Below are 25817 nucleotides of genomic sequence, written 5' to 3'. Positions count from 1 at the left end.
TATATATATATATACATACATATATATATTACGTAAAAATTCTTTTATAATATAGAAAATCATGAATATCATCTGAACAATGAAAATAATTCTTTTAGAGCACTATTTCGAAAATCAGTAAGACAACATGCCTTTGGCAATATCTCTTTGAAATCAATGTTTCAACATAACATAAAATAAAACGGACTCGCGTGTTTTACTAAAAACTGCTTCTTCCTGCAAGAAATGTAATGTTTAAACGTCAATCGTAAAATAATGCTGCTGCGCGGCATATTATATGCATCGACATTGCAAGAAAAGTGTCAATATATCGTAGGTATACAATGTATTCTATAAACAAATATAATAGCACTGTATAATATTTCGAATATTTTGGATTACTTCTCTCTTTTTCTCGCCTGAATTTAATTGATTCTTTTGTGCTCTTCCTTTTTATTAATTTCATGCTTTGTTCATTTGGTTCCGCTTTTGTTTATTAAATGTAAAATATATTATCTAAATTGACTGTTATTATAGCACTGAAAAAGGTGTTTTTATAAATAAATTTGTTTACTTCGTATTTATTATTACTTAACATTTTTTTTCTTTAGAAATAAAGCGAAAATACGAATTTTATGCTTCCTAATATTTGTGAATCTCATTTAGTTATGATTTGCATGATTACACGAAATTTGATTACACGTCATGCCTTCACGCGGAATGTTATGGTGTCAGTCATATGTATAATCCCCCTCTGTGCGTACAGGGATTAGCATGGTGCAGTAATGCCGACGTTCCGATGGATTTTAGCATTAGGTGGGTTGGGTTAGTCGTAACCAGATTTGCAAGTTAATAATGAATTATTGTACCGTGAATTTCGGGTCAGCCAGCAATAGAATTGCGTCCGACTATCCGCCGGCGGCTATGTTACTACTCGGACGTGCGCTTTGGGACTAATAAAAACGGCTCATTCAAATTTACATTGAGGCAAATATTATTTATGAAATGGTTGCATTAAATAACTGCATTAAATAGCGCTGTTTCTCTACTCTCTTCATACATTACAGATATAGATTTGGTTACATATATCTTTAGCACAGCTTCATTTCACATTAATCTAATCTGGTATCTATTTAGTACACACGATTAGATCATTTATGTCCCAGGCATTGTTTTTCTTTGAAATATTAGAAGCAAGATAATGTCAAGTGGCATCTTAATCTCCCTGTTCAGTAACTCTTAATGACAAAGTCGGTGTCTTCATATTATCTTTGTGCAGTTTTTTTTATTATACATATATATATATATATATATATATATATATATATATATAAAATCTGTGCAACAAATACGATATTGTTACTGTCGTTAAGAATTACAGAATAAAAGTTTTAATAATGTCTTAATAATGTTTTTTTAATGTCAACAAGATGTCATTAAAATGTTTTTTTGCTACTTGGATGACTGAACTTTTTAAAGATGTTAAAGTATATGTAAGATTAATAATATTGCATACTTGTAAAAGTAATGAAAATTAATCTGAAACACGAATAACTCATCGTGTATGGTAAAGGACCGGAAAATTATCATGTATATTAGGAAGTTAAAATCAGCTGTTATATATATTCAGAGCTGTAGCAGCTACACGCATTCGATCGCATTCAAAGTTATGAGATGAGTTTGTTTCAGCAGAGGTTTAACGCGATGATTACTTACCAGCAAAGTACGCCAGCATCGCTGTCAGCGCCACAGCCAGGAGGATCAGAGCGATCGAGAAGCATTTCCAAGAGCACCTGTGCTGACAACGTTTGTCGATGTGAAAGCGCGATGGTGAATACGGAGAATAGTGCGGCACCGCTGCGGCACGAAGCGGAAAACCTGGCATCACCATGGCTTGGCCTTGCGCGCCTACCGTGGCGGTACCGCCATTTCCGGCACCGCCTAAACCACCACCTAAAGAACCCACCGTCACCTGCTGTTGCGGTGGCGGAAGTCTAAAACAACAAGAAATAACCCTTGTTAGGATACTGTCTATAGAAAATCATTAAACGTACGCAATAATATACGTACATACGTATATTAAATCATGCAGGATTATATTTAACGTATCTACACTGAAAGAAAAGATTGGCTGCTGCAGCTACGTTAAATGTAATCTTTAAAAATGTTATGCTATATTTTACCATCTAATTTGCAGCCAATCTTTTCTTTTAGTGTATTACAGTAATACGGAAAGAACAATTTTGTTGAAATAGATATCTATAAAAATTTAAGCTAGATACAGATCTGAAAATAATGTTTAAGCTATTAAAATAATTATTAGAACACTCAACTGGTTGTTACAATGTTGAAACTTTTTGCTCCATCGTCATTAACGCTTAAGTACATACTTGTACATAAATTTTTAATGATCCAATAAAATTATTTTTAGATCTAGCTAAATTTTAAGATAGATGTTAGATTTCAGCAAAACCGTTCTTTCCGCAAATAAATCATTTAGATTCGAAGTGAAAATTTAACGATTAGTATAATCTGTGAAATTTTAACCATAATTGGTTTTAACCATAATTTATATATCCGATAGAAATAAGATACTTTAAGTGTTTTTCACATAATTGTAGTTAAGAAATAAATTAAGACGCTCAGATTACTTCGATGACTCGATCGTCGTGATTAATAATTGTAATAACTGTAAATCAAATGATCGACTATGATGACAAATTGTCCATGCGATTGCAAATCAGAACGGAGTCAACGTCGATCAGTATCTCTAATGTGTCTCGCTTACTGCTGATTATTAGTTAAATTCATGCCGATACTCATCGGCGTATCGATGCGTCGAGGTAATAAATGGGAGAGTTGACTGCAACATACTCCAAAGCGGGTCGCTTGATCCGACGTCACTCCGAGGGCGATAAATCGACGACCGGTATCTGTTTGGTGCACGTGTGCCAAACGGAGGTGGCGATCGCGTCGTGGTACGTACATAGACCGGAGAGCATCGGTGGTGCACGTCCGGGGATGCAGATAACGCCGAGCTTATAAAAGATGCAGATGCTACCATTAAGCCCTACATGGCAGGCTGCGTGTGCGTGAGTATATCGCCCGCACGAGACGCACGAAACCCATGGGCTTTCCGAAAATGACATTCGCGGGGGTGACGAGGTCGAGGCCCTACCCGTCGAACCCGTGTCAAGGATTTTATTTTCATCATCGACGATATTTATCTTCGTCCCCTCATCGAGGATAAGCGTGGCCATAGCCGACCGGATGAAAGGCCAACATCGAAACAGGGATTTAATATGGTGCCCAGGATAAATATAGTTTTCCGATAATCATGCGGACTCATGAATAGCATTATGTGCGCGTCGCGGCTGAAATCCCGTAAGAATAACTCAATTGACAGTACGTCTCTGGTAGGGATGAGAGATAAGGGGGAAGGGCAAAAGGAGAGTACTGAAGCGACCAGAAAAAGGAAACAAGCGGGAACTTAACAATGCGGCGCGGCACCAATATTGGATTTTCCGCTTAAAAATTCACGTAGTATAAAGCCTGAACACGAGGCGTGGTTGCTCGAATCGAATACTTACGAAAAATCTCTTTCGAGTTGGTTTTACGTCGGGTTCGACGGGAAAGCAGTCAGAACGTTGGATTTAATCCGGAACTTATCGCCTTAAGGTAACGTTTCACTTTCACGGGATGTAAGTGATTTAAAGTGGTTTAAAAAAAGATATTTTCTTGAAGTAAAAACTCATACACGATATATCGTTCGTGAAACATATTTTGCACTTTTCTAAAAAATATTGAAACAGTCGAATAGTCTTCATTTACAGAAGAATTAATTCGATCAAATTGTCCAAATATTTCTATAGTTTTCTCTTTTTTCATAATTTTAAATATGAACATTTTGAAAATAATCTTTCAGTTGTGTGGAATAAATTTTTTTTCTTCAAAAGACGTATTTATTAAGTGTTTGCAAAAGTTCGTGGAATTACCGTTAAATGTTACTAGAATTTGTAAAACTTTTTAATTATATATTATGTCACAATTTATTGAATGCTATTATAATATAAACTATATTTCTTGGCTATTAAATTGTTCGATGCCTAATAAAGTACATTCATGATGCTCGTTGTTTATTTATAACAAGAAGCAGAACAACGTTGAAGCCATAAAAATTTAAATTTAATGTAAAACTTTGGATGAATCTGTTGTTGCTAAAAGTTTATGCCATAAGTGGTTCCAATAATTTAAGACGGTCTATTCTAATGATATTAAATTTAATAAAAATCGAAAGCATCTATTAAATATTAAATTTGATAACCAAGGAATACAGATGATATAATGCAGGGCAACATTATATAATAATATATAACTAAAGAAGGTAATAGTAAATTCTAGTAATATGTAACGATTCACAAACTTTTACAAATATTTAATAATAATTCAAATGTTATTTCAGTTTGGAATATTTTTCATCTCTTTAAATCCAAAAAGATTTGTCAAAAAATGATAGATGTCATGAAAGAAATGTCTAAAGATAAACCGAGACAGATATCTTGCAAAGTTCACAGAAATGATCGTTTTCGTCTCTCATGAAGGAATCGTTGAAATGTGTCGTGTGCCACGTGTAATTTATAAGTTGCTTAACAAACCCAGTCCGATCATAAATAATCACACTTAGATCTCGACGCTTTGCAATTCTATAAATGTCCGCTCATATTTTCTGAAGCAGGAAGCAATCAGACACGACGTAAAAAAAATATCACTGGCAAAAGTCCCGGGCGTTCTTACGCGGCAACGTAGAAAAAAAGACGATACGCGAAGGAATTCCGCGTAATAAATATTACTTTTTCCTTGGTATCATTAACTTAGAAACGGAGCAAGCACCGTAAAATTAATTTACTAAAAGTATCGGTGTGCTCAACGTCCGACAAAAATTGGGGAGGAAAAAACTTAATGACAAAATAATGAGAATTTTTTTCTAAGCTGGAAGATAGCCAAAGATAGTCTTACTTCATCTCTCCGAATTATCCGCGCAGTGGACATGCTTCAAATATAATTCAATTGCAGAGAAGATTTAATAAAAATATACAACTTTGAATGCACGCTGATTGTTTCTAATTTGTGCATAACTTTTTATCTACGATATACAACCATCTAATTAATTTAAAGATAAATTTTCTGAAAACATCAGCAAAATCGATGGTTTACTGTAAAATGGTTTTATCTAATAAACATTTCTGTATTCCTGTATTATTAATATTAATAATATTTGCTTTGAAGCTCTTGTTATTACTATTATTAATTGTTATTGATTAAATTAATTTAACAGAATTATTTTGTCCGTTTTACGCATTAATTAACTCTTATGATTAATTTATAACGGTTCGCGATTACTTCCGTATTCCGCTAGACTTTCCGAATTGAAACTCCAGAAGTTTTTTCTGGGAAATAAATAAATCTAACTCCCTGGCTGGGCTCTAAGAGCCTCCGGACAGATGTACGGCGCTCCAGTCAGGACAACCGGATTCTTGATTGCACGTAACAGACAAATGAAGCGAGGGGAGTGGCTGAAAACAAGATAAACGACGAAAAAGGAGAGATAGCAAAGTCGGGGATGCACTGCGGAAGAACGGAGTAAGCAGCAATTCGGCGTGTTCACGCCGTAGCCCCTCCAAGCCGGGTTAATCCATTTGTGCGAGTAAATCGGTTAGCTGGAATTGGGTTATATTTCCTAATCGATACGATGGATTAAGTTACCGGTTGGTTCGTCCTCTGGCTCGTCGGTCACGATGCACGGCTCTTTCCTCGCTAATTATCGTTAGTAGCGCTGAAGGGAACGTGAGAGAAATATAAGTTTCTGCCGAAGCTTCAGTTAAAGATTACAGTGCTATCGTAGTTGTATCAAATATCACAGTTGAATACAAATGACATTTCTAATTATAAAAAAAAGTACTGCTATGCGATATTGACAGTATGTATGTTTTTTTAATCTAATATTTAGTTTAGTGAGAATTTACAAAATTACGAAAATTACGAATTTACAAAAGTACGAGATTACCGAGATTACTAGGCAGAAGAGAAATTGCAAATTTCGAATCCTCTTGCCTTTGATTCGAACAGTTTGCGATTTTTCTTGTGACAGCTTAATCTAACTCAGGGACGTAAGCGTAAAGCTAAAGCGAGAAGTTGCCGCGGCACGACTTTCGGGAAGGAAGTTCGAAAACGTGCGGATGCTCCTTTAACCAATGTAAAAGTAGGTCGAGGAGCGCCGAGTTTGATCGTCAGCAACCTGGGCGGATTACGCAGTCCCGCTGTGAAGTTAGGATGTTCCTGATCTAAGTTAAGTCGTAGTCCGGTCACGAAAGGACCCACCGTCGCTTTAAGCAGGTAGTTTCTCTAACCGGGCGACAACGATGGTGGTGGACGTGGATTGTATGAACGTGTACAAAACACCTCCACCGATTAAACCAATTGGACGCCTGTCTGATATATTGGAAGTTAAAGAGGTAATTGCGAGCGGCGTTGCTGCCACATATTGAGTTGAGTGTCGTCTGAGTGGAAGATTGGACTGTTTCAGCTGCGCGAGCTGAGGATAGAATCGAGCGTGTGATCCAATTATGATGTAACGCATGTTCCATCGCAGGAACGATTGGCAGCGACGAGTGCCGCAATTCCTGCACCATTTCAAGCTTCGAAAGTTTCCCTGTGTCGTGAGTTCTTATTGATTTAACAAATGATAGGATGGTCTTTGAAAGTGGAAAACACGTGAAGATCAATAATATTAAATACTAAACAACAATATGAAATCATTCCATTCTTTTTTCATTCTTGATTAACTTAATAAAATACAACATATATTGATTACAATTATTTATTTTTAATTTTATTCAAATTATTTTATTTTTTTAAAACTTTTTGAAATACTATATTTCCATTTCTTCCGGATATTAATCTTTAAATAGATGGAGTGACCACAGCATCTCTCTCTTTCAGGTATAATTTCCTTTAAAACCTTTATTCTGAAAAAAGAAAATAAAAAATATTGTCTAGATGCTTATAAAGTCTTAAAGTTTATTATTTTTACATTCCTCTATATATCTAATAAGGATATAAGGAAATAATGTAAATTTGATTATAACATAATATATTTATATGTATAAAATACAACTTTAAAATTAACATTTTTTTTTAGGATGTTCTGGGAGTCCCATTATATTGTAACATATCTTTACATCATTTACTTATTTAAAACAAGATAATAATCCGCAGATAAGATACTTATCTTTACATTTTTTCTGCTACTACTTCTATAAGTTCCCTTCTACAACTAATAATAAATACATTCCTTATAAAGATTTCATTATCTATCCCATCCCTTTGTAAATTTTCTTGTTCAAGCTAACTTATCTATCATCTGAAGTGATACCTATATACCATAACGTTACTCCGAATAATCCTACAGACCACTAGAAAATATAATGGGTCCTTCTGAGAAGAAAAGGGCGTGAAAAATTTCGGAGGCTGCTGATACTCGATCGTTTGTCACGAGCGGCGCTTATCTGCGATCTCCCTTGAGATCGCGTAGCGCAGACGAAGCGCGTTTCTAAGGTACGACGATTGTCAGCGTCGAGAAACGTTACCGTGGTCCCGTAGGAGGTACACGTAGGAAGAATCCTAATAAAAATCTGATACCCCGGTCCGTTCGCGCGGGTCCAGCCAAACGCGTTTCAAAGGGAAGATAAGGTGACAGAGAGACACAGGTAACACGACGCGTCGTATTTCGTAGCTGAAATTGAATCCCACTCTCAGGTGAAAAATTACGATCGTTGCTAACTCGCTCGGGGGATAATGAAGTCTGCTTTCGTAGCCATTGTTCTGCGAAGGACACGTCGACGCATAGCTGTGAGTCGCACCGAGCCGCGCCTTCCGACAGCCGCCGCCTGCTTTCTCGCCGCTAGCGCGACGCCTCTAATTATTAATTTCGGCCTTTTAATATTAATTAGACTCGCACGGGCGGGGGGAGGGGAGAGAGTCTGGGTATGCGAGCGAGCGCAACGCGCGCCTACGCTATGCGCCGTAATGGAACGGCGTGATTACGCTGAGATTATAATTTTAATCGCTCGATTACCACTCCGAGATAAAGGGAGGAGAGAGAGAGAGAGAGAGAGAGAGCACTCGCCTCGCGGCGGTAGCACAGTTCTTGTATGCGTTTCTCGGCACACAGTAATAATAAGTGTGATACCACTGAATATTCAAAGCGACTGTGCCGCGAAGATTCCGCGGTATTACGATTTTAAGATTGCGAGGCGCCTCGTAAACTACGCGCTCGACGCCGGAGCTTTATGTCTATTATCCTTAGCTAAACTTCGTGTTTGCGTCGGGATATTAATTTTACGTCGTCATGGAGAATAGAATGTTTGCGCAAATGGCACACGAGTTATTTTCCAATAAAAGATGGATAGGAACACTATAGATCGCGAGGTTTGACGAGAAACCCTGTCAATCAACTCTCGACAATCCTGTCAATCTTCGTGTATAAAAAAAAAAAAAAACCGATAAACGGAATAAAAAGGGCAGGGAAGATTTTGAATTTAGCTGTAAGTCGCTTCATAAGTTTGCATTCACAAAATCTTCCAACAAAATAGATCCCCCGCATATTTTTATACATCATGTACAAACTAGCTGCAAGCCCAAGTAATACCTTCGCAAGAAGTTATCAGATTGCTCCGAGGGAAATTTATGTCGCAATATCATTTTTGAGGATTTTCTCATATTTCGCATAAAGCTACCGTAAGCCTGAGTAATATCGTGAAATGAAATCTCCGTGAATGTTTCCCGCGCGGTGAAACTGATACGGTTATACATCTATCCGTACATACGCGTCGTGCGTATATTTCATTATATTAAACTAATTATAATCGTCAGAAATACTACCAAACGCTCTCTTGTTCGCGAGATAAAGCAATGATAATACTCTCCGTCGAGGGACTAAAAGCTTTTTTCCGTAAATCTCGCAGTTCGCGAGGGAATTACGATCTCTCCGTGTCTACTGTCGCATGAACTATCGCCGCTATCAGGCGACGTTATTCGACGACAGTAGCCAGTCTCGCAGATCGCCGTGTCGTACCGTGCAAACGATCGGTAAGAATGATGGTGTTAATGGTTGACCACGGTTCTAAACGAGCGCGAGACTGGCTACCCATTGTCTGCATGCGAGCGGGTAACGCGAGGGACACGTCGGAGAGAGTCGTAATGTCAGTCGTAACGTTATAAAACGCGACACCGGGCAGCTGGCAATACCCCGCCTGGTAATACAATCCCGCGTAAATCCCATGCCTCCTCTTCTTCGCCGGCGGTGCCAACCAGTTCCCGTGGTTTATTGCCATCCGGCATCGTGTTAAAAGGACACCAGCTGTGCGCGCGAGCGCGAGGGAGAATGAGGGTGCTCCGACACGCAGAAATCGGAGTCTGCTGCGATATCTCGATAAGAGGAGACGCGGGCACTAGAGAAGCTTCATCTCCGATCGTTTTATCATTTGTAAAACTCTCGCGGTCGCAGAAATTATGTACACCGTCGAGCCATTGCTCTCGTAAAAAGCGAGACGAATCTTTAAAATATTTTGAAGCTTTATCCATAATCGGAAAAATGTTTGACATACGTAATTGATACTTTAATTTCTTGGTACTTTAATTTGTCGGTACAAATCGCACAAAGAAACCACGTCGGCTTTTGCAAACGCAGGCGAAATAATTCCGTGCTTCAGGCAATTAATTTATAGATATTGAATTTAAAAAGAAATTAAATCTAATTACGAAAGTTCGATTTATTATCGGAGCAACGACATTCCGTAAATTATATAATCGTCTCTTTAAAATATGTTGCATTGTCCAATCATTTGCAACTTTATATTAATACAAATAAATAAAGGACAATGATAATGAAATTTATTACCTATATGCATTTGTATGAAAATAAATAAATATAAATCCGAGCTGAAATTATTCCTCCATTTATTTGACAAAATCGTGCGTCAAAATTTCTCTAGATTTTTGTTTCACGGTTGACAAATAATTTCCGCCAAAATTTTCCTCGGACACCTTTCGCTTTATCATAGACGAAATCTGAGGTCGACGACTCGTCGCGATGCATAATTCTGCGATAAAGATTCTCCCGCTGCGAGTCATCGACCGCGCATCGTCGATTTGTGCGAAGACAAGCGTGTTTTCCTTAAATCGTATTTTTCACGGAAATACTCCATTTTCTCTCGGAATCATTTCTAAGCGCGTAAGAAATATAAATATATTATATAAAAAAAATATATTAGATGATTGGGTGACTTTAATATTAATTTTCTATTTTCTTCATTTTTATGCTGTAAGTCTTGTCCTCAATTTTTCGTTGGGCAATTGCCATCGATTCCCGCTTACGCGACATTCGAGAGTCCTCCCCGGGAATTTTCCTCGGACACGACCTACTTCATTGCAGACGAGATCTGAATTCGTCCTGCCGCATAATTCCAAGATAAAAATTCCTCCTCTTACCATCCACTGTTCGTATTGTGGCAAGTTCGAAGGGGACGAGTCTATGTTTTCCTCGCGTTATCCTTAACGTGGTAATGCATTAGCCTCGAAATCACTTCTCGAACGGTTTGCTGCGACTGCGATTGCGAGACTACGAATCTTGCCGGGCATCACTCCATGCTGAGGTTTCGCGAGATAGAATCGCGCAAGACGTGAGAGGAATCCCTCGGCCTTTCGTAGACGCAGCGCGGCGTATTCGAAGCGAAAATCCAATCTTTCTCGAGCCATTCCGGGGTCCATGCCTCGATAAGGGATGTCATCTCTATTTTCCTCTTCCTTTTTTCTTCCCCCGAACTGAACGTCTCTCTTTATCTTCGAATTTCCGTGTCAATAGTTCACCGATTTCTCCGCAAACCGTCGACTGGAGACTCCATAATAAAAATCACAAAATAATATCCGCGCAATTTCTGATTAGTTTCGTTTCAACAAAACTGATAGTTTTAAACGAAATCATGATAACTTCGCGAAAAAATATTGCGTTGCGAAAGCTCTTCAAATATCACGTTACAATGCAATGTTTTCTGTTCTTCGACGCTAAATCGTACTGTGCAAGGAAGATCTTGTCTTGCGTGGTACAAAGATGGGGCATGTTTTTACATTCTTTAACGAGTTTGCCGCCATGAAGTTTATTTCCGTCGAGCGGTTCTTCCAAGTGAAACTTGATCGGTACAATCTTCACCAATGCAATTATCTTGGATTATACGTCAAAGGTATCACGATTTTTTTCCGTACTTTTCTATATATTATTACTCGTAAACAAACTTCCATTATTTAAAATTATGAAAATTGCTATGAAAAAGGGAAAACAAACAGAAATTTTAATTTTATCCCTCCGTCGGCAATGTGAAATTTTTATCATTTCTCTTCGCAATCTGGGGCTTCGAACTTCATGCAGATTTTTATAATATTGTAGACTGTATAAAAATCTGAAAACATTTTTACATCCTTGAAAGCTTTGATAAGTTTTTATTATAATAGACGTTGGACCGTATTTTATTTATTTTTTAGATTTAAATTTACCTACAAGAATTCACAATAAAAAAAAGTTGACTGTATCTTTAAAGTAACTAGAAAAGAAGATATAAATCAGGACGATATTAAATAATCCTATCCTGTCTTTAAAATCATCTTAAGGCTTCTACTCACTCATTACTATTTCAGTTTGTGATGTCAGAAGAGAAAAAATATTCAATAAAAATTGTAAAAATATTTTAATATGGAAATATGTTTCAATAAAGAATACTTAAAATTGAAGAAATTTTGTAAAATATACCAAAAATTTTCCTTTTATTAATTAACAAATAACTATGTAATTAGAAACAAATTATGCATAATAAAAAATGAAATAAACTATGTTTACAGCTATAATAAACTATCAAATTAATAATAATAATGTGTATATAAAGAAATAAATATGAATTAATTTCTCCCTAAAACAAGAAAGTATAAGTTTTCGATGTTTTTCGATTGCAAATGTTGTTTTATCGGAAAATATTTCTATTTAAATATAATTTTCAAGAATTTTTGTTGTGTTTTTTTATTTCAGATGTCATAATTTGATATAGTAATGGTGTATGAATAGGAGTCTTAAATCTAATCTTAGTTGATTGAAGATTCTATTCAATCAATAAAACGATCGAATAGCTTTTCGAGACTTAAATAGACGCTACAGTATTCTTCCTGTTAAAACAAATTGTGCCAGTTAAATCGAATATTCAGTATAAAATTCAAACGCTACGAACGTCAATCCTTGGGTGCCGTCCTCCTCCGAGTTTCAACTTTTATCAAAGACGTACATATCATTTGAAAAAAATCATGAACGACACTCGCGCTAGTATATCGTCGTCAATACGCATGCATCAATACTGCAGCCACGTACGTGGACGCATGAAAAGTTTCTGGTGAGAAAAATATCGTACGTGCCCGCCACGATCCATGTGGCGGCGTGCTAGGGCGATTGTGCGTCCCTTATTCCGCTTCTTTATTGCGAGCGATCAGAATTGAATAATGCAGTGGACGCGAGCCGGCGGAAGCGGTTCTGCATCGAGGAGCAAAAGCTCTGAACACCATCTTTCCGTACATACAGAGGAGAGATATACGCATATATATACATATATAGACGCCAGACACGTTATATATAAAATGCTTAGGAATTCAGGTATATGTATACCAGAGGCGGAGATTTGTTCTCTACACATATATGCGAAAGATACGATGCATATTCTTCTCGCACAATGCAAAGGTTGCTCGATGCGTCGAAAATATCGACTTCCGCAGGGTACGCAAATTAGCCTTTAACAGCCCGCGCGAGACGGACGGACGAAATTGTTCGCGTAGCGCATTCAAGGCAGATTGCATGTCAATCGTTATCGGTTAATTGTAACCTTTTAATTGATTCTTCCCTTCTAATTCCAACGATTGAGAGAAAGAGACCAATGGTCGATTAAATTTACTATATATCACATAATTGACTGCTTTTACGTTGCGAAATGAAAAGTCTGAGTTTAAGTGGAAATAATCAGTAATTATCGCTAGCATATCTTCCTCTCTCTCTCTCTCTCTCTCTCTCTCTCTCTCTCTCTCTCTCTCTTTCTTTCTCTTCCACTTTGCATCAACTGGGATCGATATTCTCAACGTTTCATTTCCCCACACGAACAATCCATCGCTGTGAAATATACAATCAATACAATCCACAATCCGTCCCTCAAATATCATCGGCTCGGCCATATTCATCGTTGCAACTACCAAGCGTGCAATTTACAGATATTAATGAAATTGTTTCCCATATGTACTCGGAATTATTACACACACAACGTACACTTCGAGACCGATTCGATTTCGGGGATATAGCTTAAAAATGTATTGACAAGTCTATTACACGCAATTTTAAATATAAAATAATGTATTTTAAAGCGCGCGCGCACATGATACAGAATCATTTAATATCACATAATGAAACGCAAACGAGATGAAAGTATTGATATATATTTCATTAACCGTCAAATTTCAGAATTATTTTAAACGAATTATTTTAAACGAATTTTATCGGCTATTACTTTTAAGCCTAGGATTACTTGCTATGGTTGTTTGATTTGTATCGTTTATCATTGAAAATAAGAGATTACCAGAATAAGTTAGTAAAAAACATAAAGCTACGTAATAACATCTAAAGTTTTATGCGAGTATTACGAGAATATTTTGTCCTTAACAAACTCTCGTATGAAAAATAGAACGTGGAACTGTTAAAGAAGATCAAAAATAATGCTAAATTTATCGTGCTAGTTGTGAGATTAACTTGATATAAATGCAGTATAATATTATTCCTTGCGAGGAAGCTTTCAAGTTTTCTCATTATGACAAACTCCGTTGATTTAACAGCAACGTCTGCGTAAAATGTAAAACAAAGAACATACCGCATATGTTTTTATCACCCTTACACAAACGTTACGCCATGTAAAAGGCTATACTATATTCAAAATCAGAGTTCATTCGTATAACAAACGTGTCTCTTGCATGCATTCAGTAAATGAATATGATATACGAGACGATTATTTTAATCCTTTTGTGTGCCAGAGATGAAATCGTAACCGAGAAAAATACGATAATCGTTTATTTTAGGAGATATAAAAGTGGAGTAGAGCATAATCGAAATTTCAGCAAGAATGGGAAAAGTTTAATTCTATTACAATTAAGTCTATTAAAAATTGTTCTTACGGTAAAGCTGCCTTTCGCTGTAATCTCATCGATTAAATTAAATCAGCAAGAACACCAAGAAATTTATCAATGCAATTCGTCAAGCGTTTTATTCTCGCTCATAAAAGTTTATTTTGAATCTAAAAAAATAATCCAATGGAGTGTATTGATCGCCGCGAGCAAAGTTTCCTCGCGAAATGAGCTTCTTCGAAAACTTACCTTGATGGTTATCGCATGACGAGCGTGGTACGTTATGTGTATATTAACGGCATGTACTTTAAAAATGATTCTGAACTTTTATGGATTCCATCAGACAGTAACGATCTTTCTGATTTTTAAGTCAAAGCACGTTCCGCGACTGTCGCTCGCGACACAAGGCGGTGATTCGGTGGTGCGAGATGTTAGAGATGATCGGTCAAGTCGGGGAAAGAAGACGACGGAGTGCCTGTGTGCGGATGCTTTTATTGTGAGACACGGATGGACGATATCCGGCAAAGGCTACGTGGTGAGGCACATGGAGAGGAGAACTTGAGAACGGAGGTCCGACGAGTGCCAGCTGCGCGATCGCGCGCGTAGAACAACCCCCGACCTTCGCGCGGAACTTCACACGCGAGCGCGAACTTGTACGCGAGTAGAATCAAAAAGGTGCGAGATTCAAGGGAGGTGAAGATGGGGATGTATCATCGTCACGACTCTTCGCAAACTTTAGCAACATTCGATCATCCTCGGTTCTGCGCCCTCTCTACGCCCGCGCCGTGGCAATGAACCGCCTGTCGCATCCCTAACGGCGTGAGTCGACGTGAAGTCGCGTCGGGGCCAAAGAAGAAAGCCGCGAACCGACGCGAAGATGAGGAGGAGAATATTACACCACGTGTGCTGGTAATAAGACCGCGCACGTGACGATAATGCAAAAATGTCCTCTCAGACTCCGTCCTGTTCCCCTGCCTCGTTTCTTCCCTCTTCCACCTTGTTTTCCCTTGTTGGCTCACGACGAAGCTTCTTCATCTCCCCTGTTACCCCACCGCGCATAGTTCTCGTAGTTCAGAGCGTTGGTGTTTTCTGCACTCAAGCGATTAACTTTCATGCGTCCCTCGCGACATTCGATTAAATTGGATTTTTCTTTTATTTTTTATTTGCTTATTGGATTCGAGTCTCTTAAGTGAACGCTAGGGATAAATAGAGCTTAAATATTCGACTGCTTATCTATTGCGAAAATAAAATTGTATGAAAATAAAATCGATAATCGGAACTATAAAACAAAAATACAAAATTATGGAAAGAATAGCAAGAAATTATTAAATTATTCATTCAAATATAGCATGATCGATTTCGGTAATAATATGGCCATTTAATCCTCTAGGTTAATTTTCTATGCGGAAATTACATAATTATTTCGCGGAATATTCGTATATATCTCTCGCATAATTGGTCGCACGATAGATTAAACAGTATATAATTTAATTTTGGATATAATGTATAATAATCAACAATATGCGATATGTTTCATTATCTGAAAAATTTGTAACCAGCAGATGAAACTTTTTAAAAAAACATGTTTTGCACATTTACTTTATTTATATATTTAATAAAGAAAAAACATGTGACAAATATGCAGCGTTTTTCCAAAAATATTTCATTTAACTAAATGTTTTTCAGTAAAAAATATCGTTTCTCTGGGAAATTCTGTTTACATAAAGTCTCTGGTTACATTCTGCTGCATATACCTACATACATATTTTTTTTTAAGAATGTGCATATTATTTTCATTTTACGTTTCTCCCTGGATATTATTTGAATTCTCAACAACTGAAGATATGGCTTTCTCATTATGTAGAATAGAATAATTTTATAAATTAGTTTCCTTCTATTTCTTTGAGGAAAATTGGATTGGACGAACAAAGACAATGTCTCTTGCAGACACAAGACCTCCGATTCGCACGCGCGATATCGCGAAATCTTTCATAAAAGTCTTTTCGCTGTGGTTAGTCATCCTCATTGATTCTGAAATCGATGGCATCTTCGGTCAAGCGTCGCGTCGCCTCCTTCGAGGCAGAACGGAAAAAAGTGGAAAACAAAGCGTGGAGCGTATCATTTGATATTTTTAGTCGGGCCGCAACACCGCGGAGTCGTCTTCCGCCGCCGCTTCGTTCTCATCCACCCTCACTCCGGCTTTTTGTTCCTACGCCATGTCTTTTCGCTCCACGAAGGCGGGACTCAATTTCATCTCGACCGAGGGAAAGAATAAGAGAAAGCGAGAAAGCCGGCGTGCAGGGTCGCGATGTAATGAAGAAAAATCTTAGGAGGATATTGCAGATAGCGACGGAGGTTGGGACATTTCCACATACGTAGACGTAACGACTTTCGGGTCGAATGAGCTTGAGGAAGGGTCGAAGGGCAGTGAGCCGTGTGTCGCCGTGGCGCGTCATTATTTTGAGTGCGACACATCTTTGTAGAAATGAGTCGCACGGCGTCAAGACAACGATTCGAAAAAGAGAGAGAAAAAATGAGGCGTTCCGAAGGCCGGTCTTTTTCTCTAACGATGATGATAATGTCGCGTTGGAATGGCGGCAACCGTGTCACCGATGAGCTTCGTTCACATCATTTGCGAACTGTGACAAACGTCACTGTGGATCGTTACCGTCCACGTAACATTGATGGCGATGATTTTTCATCGACCGCGTTTGATGATGCGAAGAAAATTACTGCACGAAGGGACCGGAGCAAATGGAGAAGAATTTGCCTTTACTTCCACTATGTATTTGAAAATAAACATGTTGGAAAAATATTATCTCTTCACCTATCGACCAATATTGATTGACGTCTAGTGGTATAGTCAATAATCAAATGTGCGATCATAATTGGACAATCGCCTATGTATGTTATGTGATTATACGGCAAGGAAATATCTTCAAGTACTTCTTCAATGTCGCGCTATTATCAATGCGATCGTCGTTTCTGCTTCTGTTTATTTAATACGTTCAATGTTGACTTGAGTACAATCTCATAAATGTCGTTTGAAGGAACCTGCGAATAATATTAGTGCAGCGTGCGAGCGGCGAAGCACGCTATGCTCCGAAAGTGGGTGCTTTGTCATTCTAGCAGTCCATCGTTTGACATGAAGCGTCTCTTGTCAATCAAATCGGTATAATAATAATAATAATAATTTGTCCCTTGAGTTTACTCATGTGCGATACTACATGAATCTAGAGCTCACAGGATTTTAGCTATTAAACTTTTGCTAAAATTTACATGAAAAGAACGATTTTCCTGAATTTAAAAATTTGAATAAATACAAATTTGAAAATAAATTTGTTAGATCATCAAAATAATTAAATAACGTAGGAAATTCAAGCAATGCTGCAAATCGAGCAATGCTGCAAAAAATTGTGACATTTTAACAATCAGTTTGAGCATCCTACATAATTATTTTGATAGTCCAATAAAATTATTTTTAAATTTGTGTCTAAATTTTTAGATATTTCAAAATCGTTCTTTTAAATTTAAAAAAATCTAGAAATCGCTTTTAAAATTCTATATTTTAAATTCATGCGGTATTGGAATAAACGTGAATAAACTTTAGAATCCTTAGATATTTTAGCAAAACTGTTTTTGTTGCGTTAAAAATTATTATTTAATAAAATATATATATATATATATACACATCTTATCATTTGCATTATTATTCTTCATATTTTCACACTTTTATTGAACTGTACTTATGTATTCAATAAAGTTGAAGCTATTATTATTATTTCCATTTGAATATTCAAAATGCATTCATAGTATATATGTATATGTACTATATGTACTATATGTATAATCCAGAGTTTATTTTTAAAAAGAGATTATTAAGGAATAGAGATACATGTACATAATCACGGACGGTTATCACAATCACATTTATGTAATTGATGAATGTATATTTAGAGTACAGAACAGAATTGCACTGAAGAATAATTAATAAATATTATTTAACGAGATCGAAAATGTAATTAATTAATAAATTAATGAATAAATATGTAGCGTCGACGCGGTGATAGTATTGTGACAAAACGTAATTAATAACTGTCGCTTAGCGAGATACGAAGTGCACGTAATTTAACGAGTGTCGACTATAATCAAGTTTTTTTGTTAGTGGCGATGTTATTCGCAATAACACGGAAAGAGCGTTTATTGTTATTCTTCAGACAGGCGTTATACTCTTTCTTACATAATTAATCATCTCTTCCAGTACTAAAAGTTTTACAGAATATCTCGTTAAAGCATTTCTCCATCTTTCATCGTCACAAATTCCCACACACAAACAATTCGTTTATCAACACAAATTGTATTAGTAATAGAGATATATAAACTCGATAGATATTAATCATCATGTAATTTTTTATATTGCATTAAATTTATCTAAACAATTAAGGGCGCTGATCGCAATTCGAAAGATTCCGGCGACGCTATGCCAAAACCGATCGATTTCAACTAACTTCTAAGAAATGGCCACTTCATGTCGTTCATATAAATTAGGTTTGTTCAAGCTCACCCCCTCCAAATTCTGATAATTAACGCTTCCCGCATCGTTCCCAACTGTCGTTTGAGACGCTTTACTCTTCAGATGTCCCAGAAAGGCCTGACCTACGACCCCCGCCTGCGACAACCTTAGTCGGGTAAATCTAATTTCGAGGGTTGCGATTGTCTGCTGCATTATATATGTTCTGTCTACAGGGTCGTTCCCTTGGCCGGTAACCGAACTCGCCAGGGATCCCGCAAACTCTCTCATCCCTTTTCGCTCCGCGTTCAGCGCGCGCGGAAAGAACGAACTAGAATAGTAAATTCCATGGCTTCCGCGCACTCTCTCGGTCTACGGTTCGTAGACCAAGTGCGGCTAAACACAATTTTCGCTTTAACTTCTGTATTTTTAGACGACAGCCGTTTTCTGTGTTTAGCATTACGCGGGAATATTACTCTATTTATAGCCGAATAGCTTTGTTGAGCGCCACGTGCCTCACACTCCTCCCTATACATCTTTGTTGCCGGAAGGGACATGTGCTTGATGATAATTCAAAGACTAAAATGCCAGTCATTACTCAGCTTGTTAGTCGTGTCGAGCTCCGTTGACAATACAAGTGATGATGTCTAATTGCCATTTCTTCTGGATGACGCCTCCTGGTGTGCTTAATAAAACGATGATATCATTTTCAACCAAACTAATGAACAACATCTCTTTTCGTATATTTATAGCATCGTCTATTTTTATAAATTATAACATTTTATTATTTAATCATTTTTAAAAATTACATAGACTCAGATTAATTCTAGTCGAAAATATTCAAGTTTCAAAATTCAAAATAACAACAATAGAAGTCTCTATATTCTAATTATCTCGCGATAATTTTAATTAAGTAAGATAGTCGAATATTATTATAATTTTTAAATTAATTCGAGACGTTATAATATCAAAAACTCACTTTAATTTTGTAAGGAGGACTCTATAAAAGTGAAATACGTGCAATAAAAGAATGATTTATATTATTCACACGATAATCCAGGAATAATCACCTGATTCTTTTTATTGTAAATGTACCGAAGTATTTTATATTCCAATTGATTTATACTCCAATTAAATTATTACTATTAACATATTGTATATTATGATTGTTTTTCAAATTATTAGTATTTAAAAACATTATGGATTTAATCATAATGATCTGGAAAAAGTAGAAACTAAACAAATATTACAGAATATGAGTATGTATTTATTATAATATTTCTAAAAAAAAAAAATAAAGATTTTAATTAATATAATACTTCATTATTACGAATTTTCGATGGAAATTTATATTTAAAAATTTGTAAAGAATAGTTATTAAAAAAGAAAAAACATATTAAATGATATTCATGCAAAACAATATTTTATAACAATTCACGTTTTTTTTTTTCCGCTGGGATATAAAAATACCTCAGGAGGCTATTCCCAGGTTAACAAATGTAATTATGCGATATTCTTGCATTTTTACATTATTGATCATGAACAATCGCGCTCATTTCATGAAAAAAAAAAATTCACTCCTCTATCTACTTGATTTTTCATGCGAGCTATGCATATCTCCCCTGTTCTGGTTAAACGTATGCATGCTACTTCTATTTGCTACCACTCCCGACTGTATCGGCGCGTAAGATTTACGATGCCCGCGAGCTCTGTTCGATCTGTTGCAAATCTATCTACGGGCGATATTTTATAAGAAGAATGTGTACTTTACGGCTTCCCTGGAACTTATCCCGGATGGCACGATATAAGCTTCTTCTATCCCGGTACGGAATTCCGCGCGGCCGAGAGAGGAAAATAATGAACGACGTTTCGCGCGCGCAGTCTCGGAGAGATTCGCAGCTAAATATTTCCAGGGAAAGGAGAGTGAGAGAAAGAGGCGCCCATCACCTCGACTCGGTGTTCACGTTATTAATGCCGTTATGAATGTTGAATAGCGCTGTGAAACGTTAAATACACACGTTTCTGACTTCGGCGAATTGTCTTAATGTTGCCCGTGAAAAGTGGCGAAAATAGATTTTAATAATAAGAGAACCGAGAAACGATATCCACAGACAATATTGCGACGAATAATACGGAATAATACTATAATTTATTTAACGAAATTGATATATTTATTCAATCTGCAGCATATATATTTCATCGCTTTTGACATTTAGATTCTTCAGTGCTTTTCCTATCATTTATAATTCGCTATATTTGAATCTTGCTCTTGTTTAAAATATTTGTACTTTACACTAGAAAAAAAAGTCTGGTTGCATTAATTGTGGGATTCTGGTTAGAAAATAGACAAATCAGAATTTGTCTGGTTCTTTATTCATTTTTACCAATGTAGATTAACTTTCGATTTAATTCGATTTAATTTGCTTTTTAACATTTCTAATTTTTAGAACTACAAAACGATGAAAAATAAGTTAAACCAAGATTAAAGTTAATCTACATCGATAGAAACGAGCATGAGTCTATTTAATTCTAATTGAGATAACCAGAATTCTGATTGGTATGATCAGAATCTTTTGATTTGTCCATTTTCAATCAGAAATTTTTCTTACATATAAAATCCAGTTGTGTCGATCAAAGAAGTTTAATTTGACACTTAATATTATTCAAATAATATTCTGATGATTTCGAATTTATTTTCGGAGCCATTTCGCTGAACGACGTCGGCGTAATTGATACTAAATTCGCCACTGATTCCGGGAGAGACATTCGCGATTTTGAGATACCACCGGCGCGGCTTGCTTACGCATCCTGTCCGAAGTAATATGAGGTGCACGGGTGGATGCCGGTGGATGTGGGAGAGAACCGAGCGAGGGCGGAGAGCATTGGCGCTCCTCCTGGGCGGAAGCACTATTTCAACGTAATTGTCGTTTCATCGTTCCCTCTCGTCCGTGCAGTGCCATATCTAAGCCGCGGACGTGCCGTTGCACTAGGGATTCCGCCTTCGTATACACTTATACACGCGCGCGATATTAATGCCCAGTTATGTCTGCTGCGCCGAGTAGACACACCTAACCAGCGGCAAAATTAACTTTAAGCTCGGCCGGCCGCGCGATTCGGCAATTTCGCCAGAAAATGATCGAGTGGCATACTCTCTTTCTCTCTTCCCTTTTGCTCTCTTCGCGCAATGTATATACTCTCACATCCGGTGTATGTCACTTCCCCTATTAAGTCAGACCTAATTTCTGACGAGCTGCACTTCCGTGTTTCATATGAAATCGGCTGATCCTCCATTCACGGATCATTATCAACTAATTATACATACGTTCATGAATTGTGTTTTTATTTTTTTATATTAGACAAAATAAGTATATCAGCTGTTAAGAATATGGTTATCTGGCTTGAATGATTACAATCCGATATTTCTTCGCATATTCATTTAAACGCATATGTCTCGAAGGAGTAAAGGAATTCCTAATAATTAAGTATTAATGAGTTGATTTTTCTCAAAATCAACAAATCGCAAAATCAACTCATATTTAGATATTTTAATCCTAACTAACCATAACCAATCTTGAAGTTTAAAGTTAAGTCCCTTGAGAGAACAGTTCACCTGCACAAAACGTCCCGATAGTTACAATTGTTCTGGTTTGCTCCCAGGTAAAAAGATAAGCGATCTATTAATAGTAACTTTTGTTATTTTATAAGAATTTTGTATTGAAATTTTGTTTATAATACATGAATAGAAGATATTTTATTAAAAAAAGGGATATTTTATAAAAGAGATATTTTATAAAAAAAAGGTTTGCGTTCATTTTTATTTTATAGATAAAGCGTTCGATAAAAGTCTTGTATAATTATAGCACGGCACTGCTGAGCCTCTCATTCATTAGGAAATAAATTGCGTAAAATTGCGGAATACATACGTACACGCAAGTGCAGTTTATTGAAATCTTGTTGCTCGCAAAAGCTTTCGTGCCTTCGCCGTAATTCGGCGTGTACGAGAATTATCGCGCAGAATCTCCTTACGGTGCACGACACGGCTGCCGCTTAATCGATTCAAAAGCGGGACGGGGCGGCTCGCTCCTAAAAAGCATTTCGCAGGGTAGGTTGGCTGGACGCGGGTGATACAAATCGATCGCCACAGCATATAAACGACGACGATATCGACAAATTGGTGGGCCGGGCACACGAATGGATATATTCCGTGAAGTTTGTTAGTCCCTCGCGCCCAATCTGTCACGCATCGCCACGAGAGACGTTTCTCTGTATGTTCGTATGCGTGTATTAAAGTGTGTATGTGTATACACGCGGTATAACTCTTCGAGGTTATGTATGTATGTAGGTATGTACTTACATACCTATGTATACATCTTTCTTACACATCACTTCCGTCTATCTATCTCGCTCCGATTCTTATGTCGCTCTTCATCTTTCGTCTACATTGCTCTCTTACCCTCGTTCTGTAACTTCTTCTTCAGTTTCCACACCCCTTTCCCACTCTTCGAAAACCGGTTGCCGTATTTATTTCAAGTCGAGTTCGGAGAGTAGCAGCAAAGTGGAGGAAGCGTCGACAAGAAAAACACAAGGAGCTGGGTGGAGCGAAGAAAAACGGGAGAGAAGGGTCTTTCTTTCTTCCGATGAATAAGGGAGTTCTAATCCGGCACGTGAGAAGGGAGAACAAGGGGAGTAGAAAATGGGCGCGTATAGGTGTTAAATCGAAAAGAGAGAGGTTGACGATGGGCGAGGACACGTGGAAGGAAGAAAAAGTGGGCAATAGAAAGTGAAGATGAACGTATTTTATCTCGTACCTGTGTGTTCCTCTAATTAAGGCGAGCTAACTTATCGGCTTTTACCACGTGAAGATAGTCTCACGGAAGTTAATAGTAGCTAATTTTCTTGTGTCAGTAATCCATTCTTATCTGCAGATCTTTTTAAAGGAAAGTAAATCTTTTTTTTCTTTAAGATATACGTTATAAAGATGTTTAGATATTTTCGTAATTTTTTTTTAAAGCAGATGCGTAAATGTCTTTATCCCAAATTTTCCAATCCGTAAATTAAAAGTTGATAGTATCTAATTTTCTTGTGTTAGTAATCCATCTTATTCTTATCTGCGGATATTTATCTTTAAAAAAAAATTACGGAATCTTTAAAATATATGTTATAAAGATTTATAGAATATTTCCGTAATTTTTTTTTGTAAAATGGACATTGTAGATGTCTTTGTCCAAATTTTGTCGATCTATAAATTAAAATTGTTCTACAGAAAAGTTAAAATATAATGAAGATGAATGTATCACAGAGATGTGAGAAATGACAACACATCAAAGGCTAATGTTTAAAGAAAACGGATGCGCGCTGTCGTGCGTGGCTTATGGCCGGCGATAGACGTTTAGATAACGATCTCAATTTGCGCGGCGCAAGAATGAATAGTGGATTAGCCAAGTATCTAATTACAATCTCAATGGAGATTCTCTCTTTCGATAGAGATCGACGGTCGACGCGTCCGTCGGTTTTCGCACGAGATGAGACGCCGCGAGAGCAAGGAGAGATGAAATGAGCGAGCGAAAGGGTAGATGGCGAAAAAGTCTGGGGCACGAGAAGGCAACCTAATTAAGTCTACGAGATGTCTCACTGAGATCTCGCTGATGAAGACGTTTGTCCGACGCATTTCGAGCGCGGAACTTTCGGCTGATTTCATGGAAAAGGAAACGAACGAGCGAGCAAACGCGCTCGTCGCGTTTATGCTTCTCTTTTTCCGTTTATGCGACAATTTTCCCACCGTGTTTGCGAATATTCCTTGAGAAAAGGAAAGAGAGACAGAGAGAAAGAGATAGAGAGGAAGTTAGGAACTTCAGTGGAAATATGATGCGGGCGCGTCAGGCGTATAAGCAGAGCGAATGGAATGGTTCCGGACGAATTATCGTAATAGTCGCACCCCGAAAAGCGACTTTTAATTCCGCATACGGGCGGACTGTCGTCAGTTGGAATTTATCTCGCTTTATGCTTGGCGTACGGTCCGTAGAGTCTTACTTCTGCGAAACGTGATAAAAATGTCTGTTCGCGCGTCAGAGATTGCTCGAAGAACTGGAAAGTTTCGTCCGCAATCCCATTTCGCCATTGCATTTCCTCGTACTTTAACTCTACAATGTTCGCGAATCCCTATATCTATAAATACACTACCAAACTCTATTGATTACAAGAGAGTAAAGAGTGAAACTTAGATACGTACAAAATACAGTAAAAAAAGAAGTACCTACGTAAAAATCCGATAGCTAACTGTTATTTGAAGCAATAAGTGTATTTTAAACTTAGAAAATTATTTATATATATCGTAGTGTTGCTAAAAAAGTGATAAATTTCAAAGTTAGCAACTTTTCAGTAAAGCATTTTCAAAAATTTTCCTTAATATTAAAACAATGTTTTAATTAGAACAGAATAGAATATGTATAATTTTACTTTTTTCCATATTTCAAGTATAATATATTCTTTAAAACTATGTCATGAGAGTTTTAAAAATTCGAATACTGCAACTCTAGTAGGTAGATATATCTAGAATAGAATTATGTAAATTTCATCTATTTTATAAAGTTGTAACTTTTTTATAAGTAATATCAACAAATGTGCTGTTTTTTCACAGAAATATTTTAGTCTTTAGAGACAATTTCCTTTCATTATCTCAAAAACATTAATTTTTTACTTGTATCAATTTTCTATCAAGACAGCAATATATTCAGACGAACAGTTAAAAACAGTTCCCATAAAACGCTCATTATTCCCGTTATTCAAATAAATCTTTCAGATGAACATAAATCCGCTTTCAGAAGAAGAAAACGTGCGCATTTTGATTCGAGAGCGAAGTGATAAAGGAAATGGTTCATCGAAGGACAAGCCGACCGCTGCATTTCGGTAGATAACAAGAAGACACGCCGATCATTCGTAAAGCTGTCAGTCGAGCGATATATCAGTATCCTTTTTACTCGTTACCGTGACGCACCCTCTTTCCAGCTATTCGAGCATCCACAACGACGACTGCAAGTTGTGGAGAAAACTCAGTGATATTCTCCGATGCAAGTATACA

General features: G+C 37.0%; 1 protein-coding gene across 1 annotated transcript in view; it reads right to left on the bottom strand.

The window, feature by feature from the left end:
• LOC108686363 (teneurin-a) overlaps positions 1–1885 on the bottom strand; it is a 34834-nt gene extending 32949 nt beyond the window's left edge. Inside the window, exon 1 of the mRNA XM_018191632.1 lies at positions 1696–1885. Within this exon, the coding sequence (XP_018047121.1) occupies positions 1696–1870 (175 nt within the window). The 5' untranslated portion in view covers positions 1871–1885. The remainder of the gene's footprint in view (positions 1–1695) is intronic.
• Positions 1886–25817: the final 23932 nt, after the last annotated feature.

This window comes from Atta colombica, unplaced genomic scaffold (assembly GCF_001594045.1).
Source record: "Atta colombica isolate Treedump-2 unplaced genomic scaffold, Acol1.0 scaffold176, whole genome shotgun sequence".
Lineage (NCBI taxonomy): Eukaryota > Metazoa > Arthropoda > Insecta > Hymenoptera > Formicidae > Atta > Atta colombica.
This window is presented reverse-complemented; position numbering and strand designations above follow the sequence as displayed.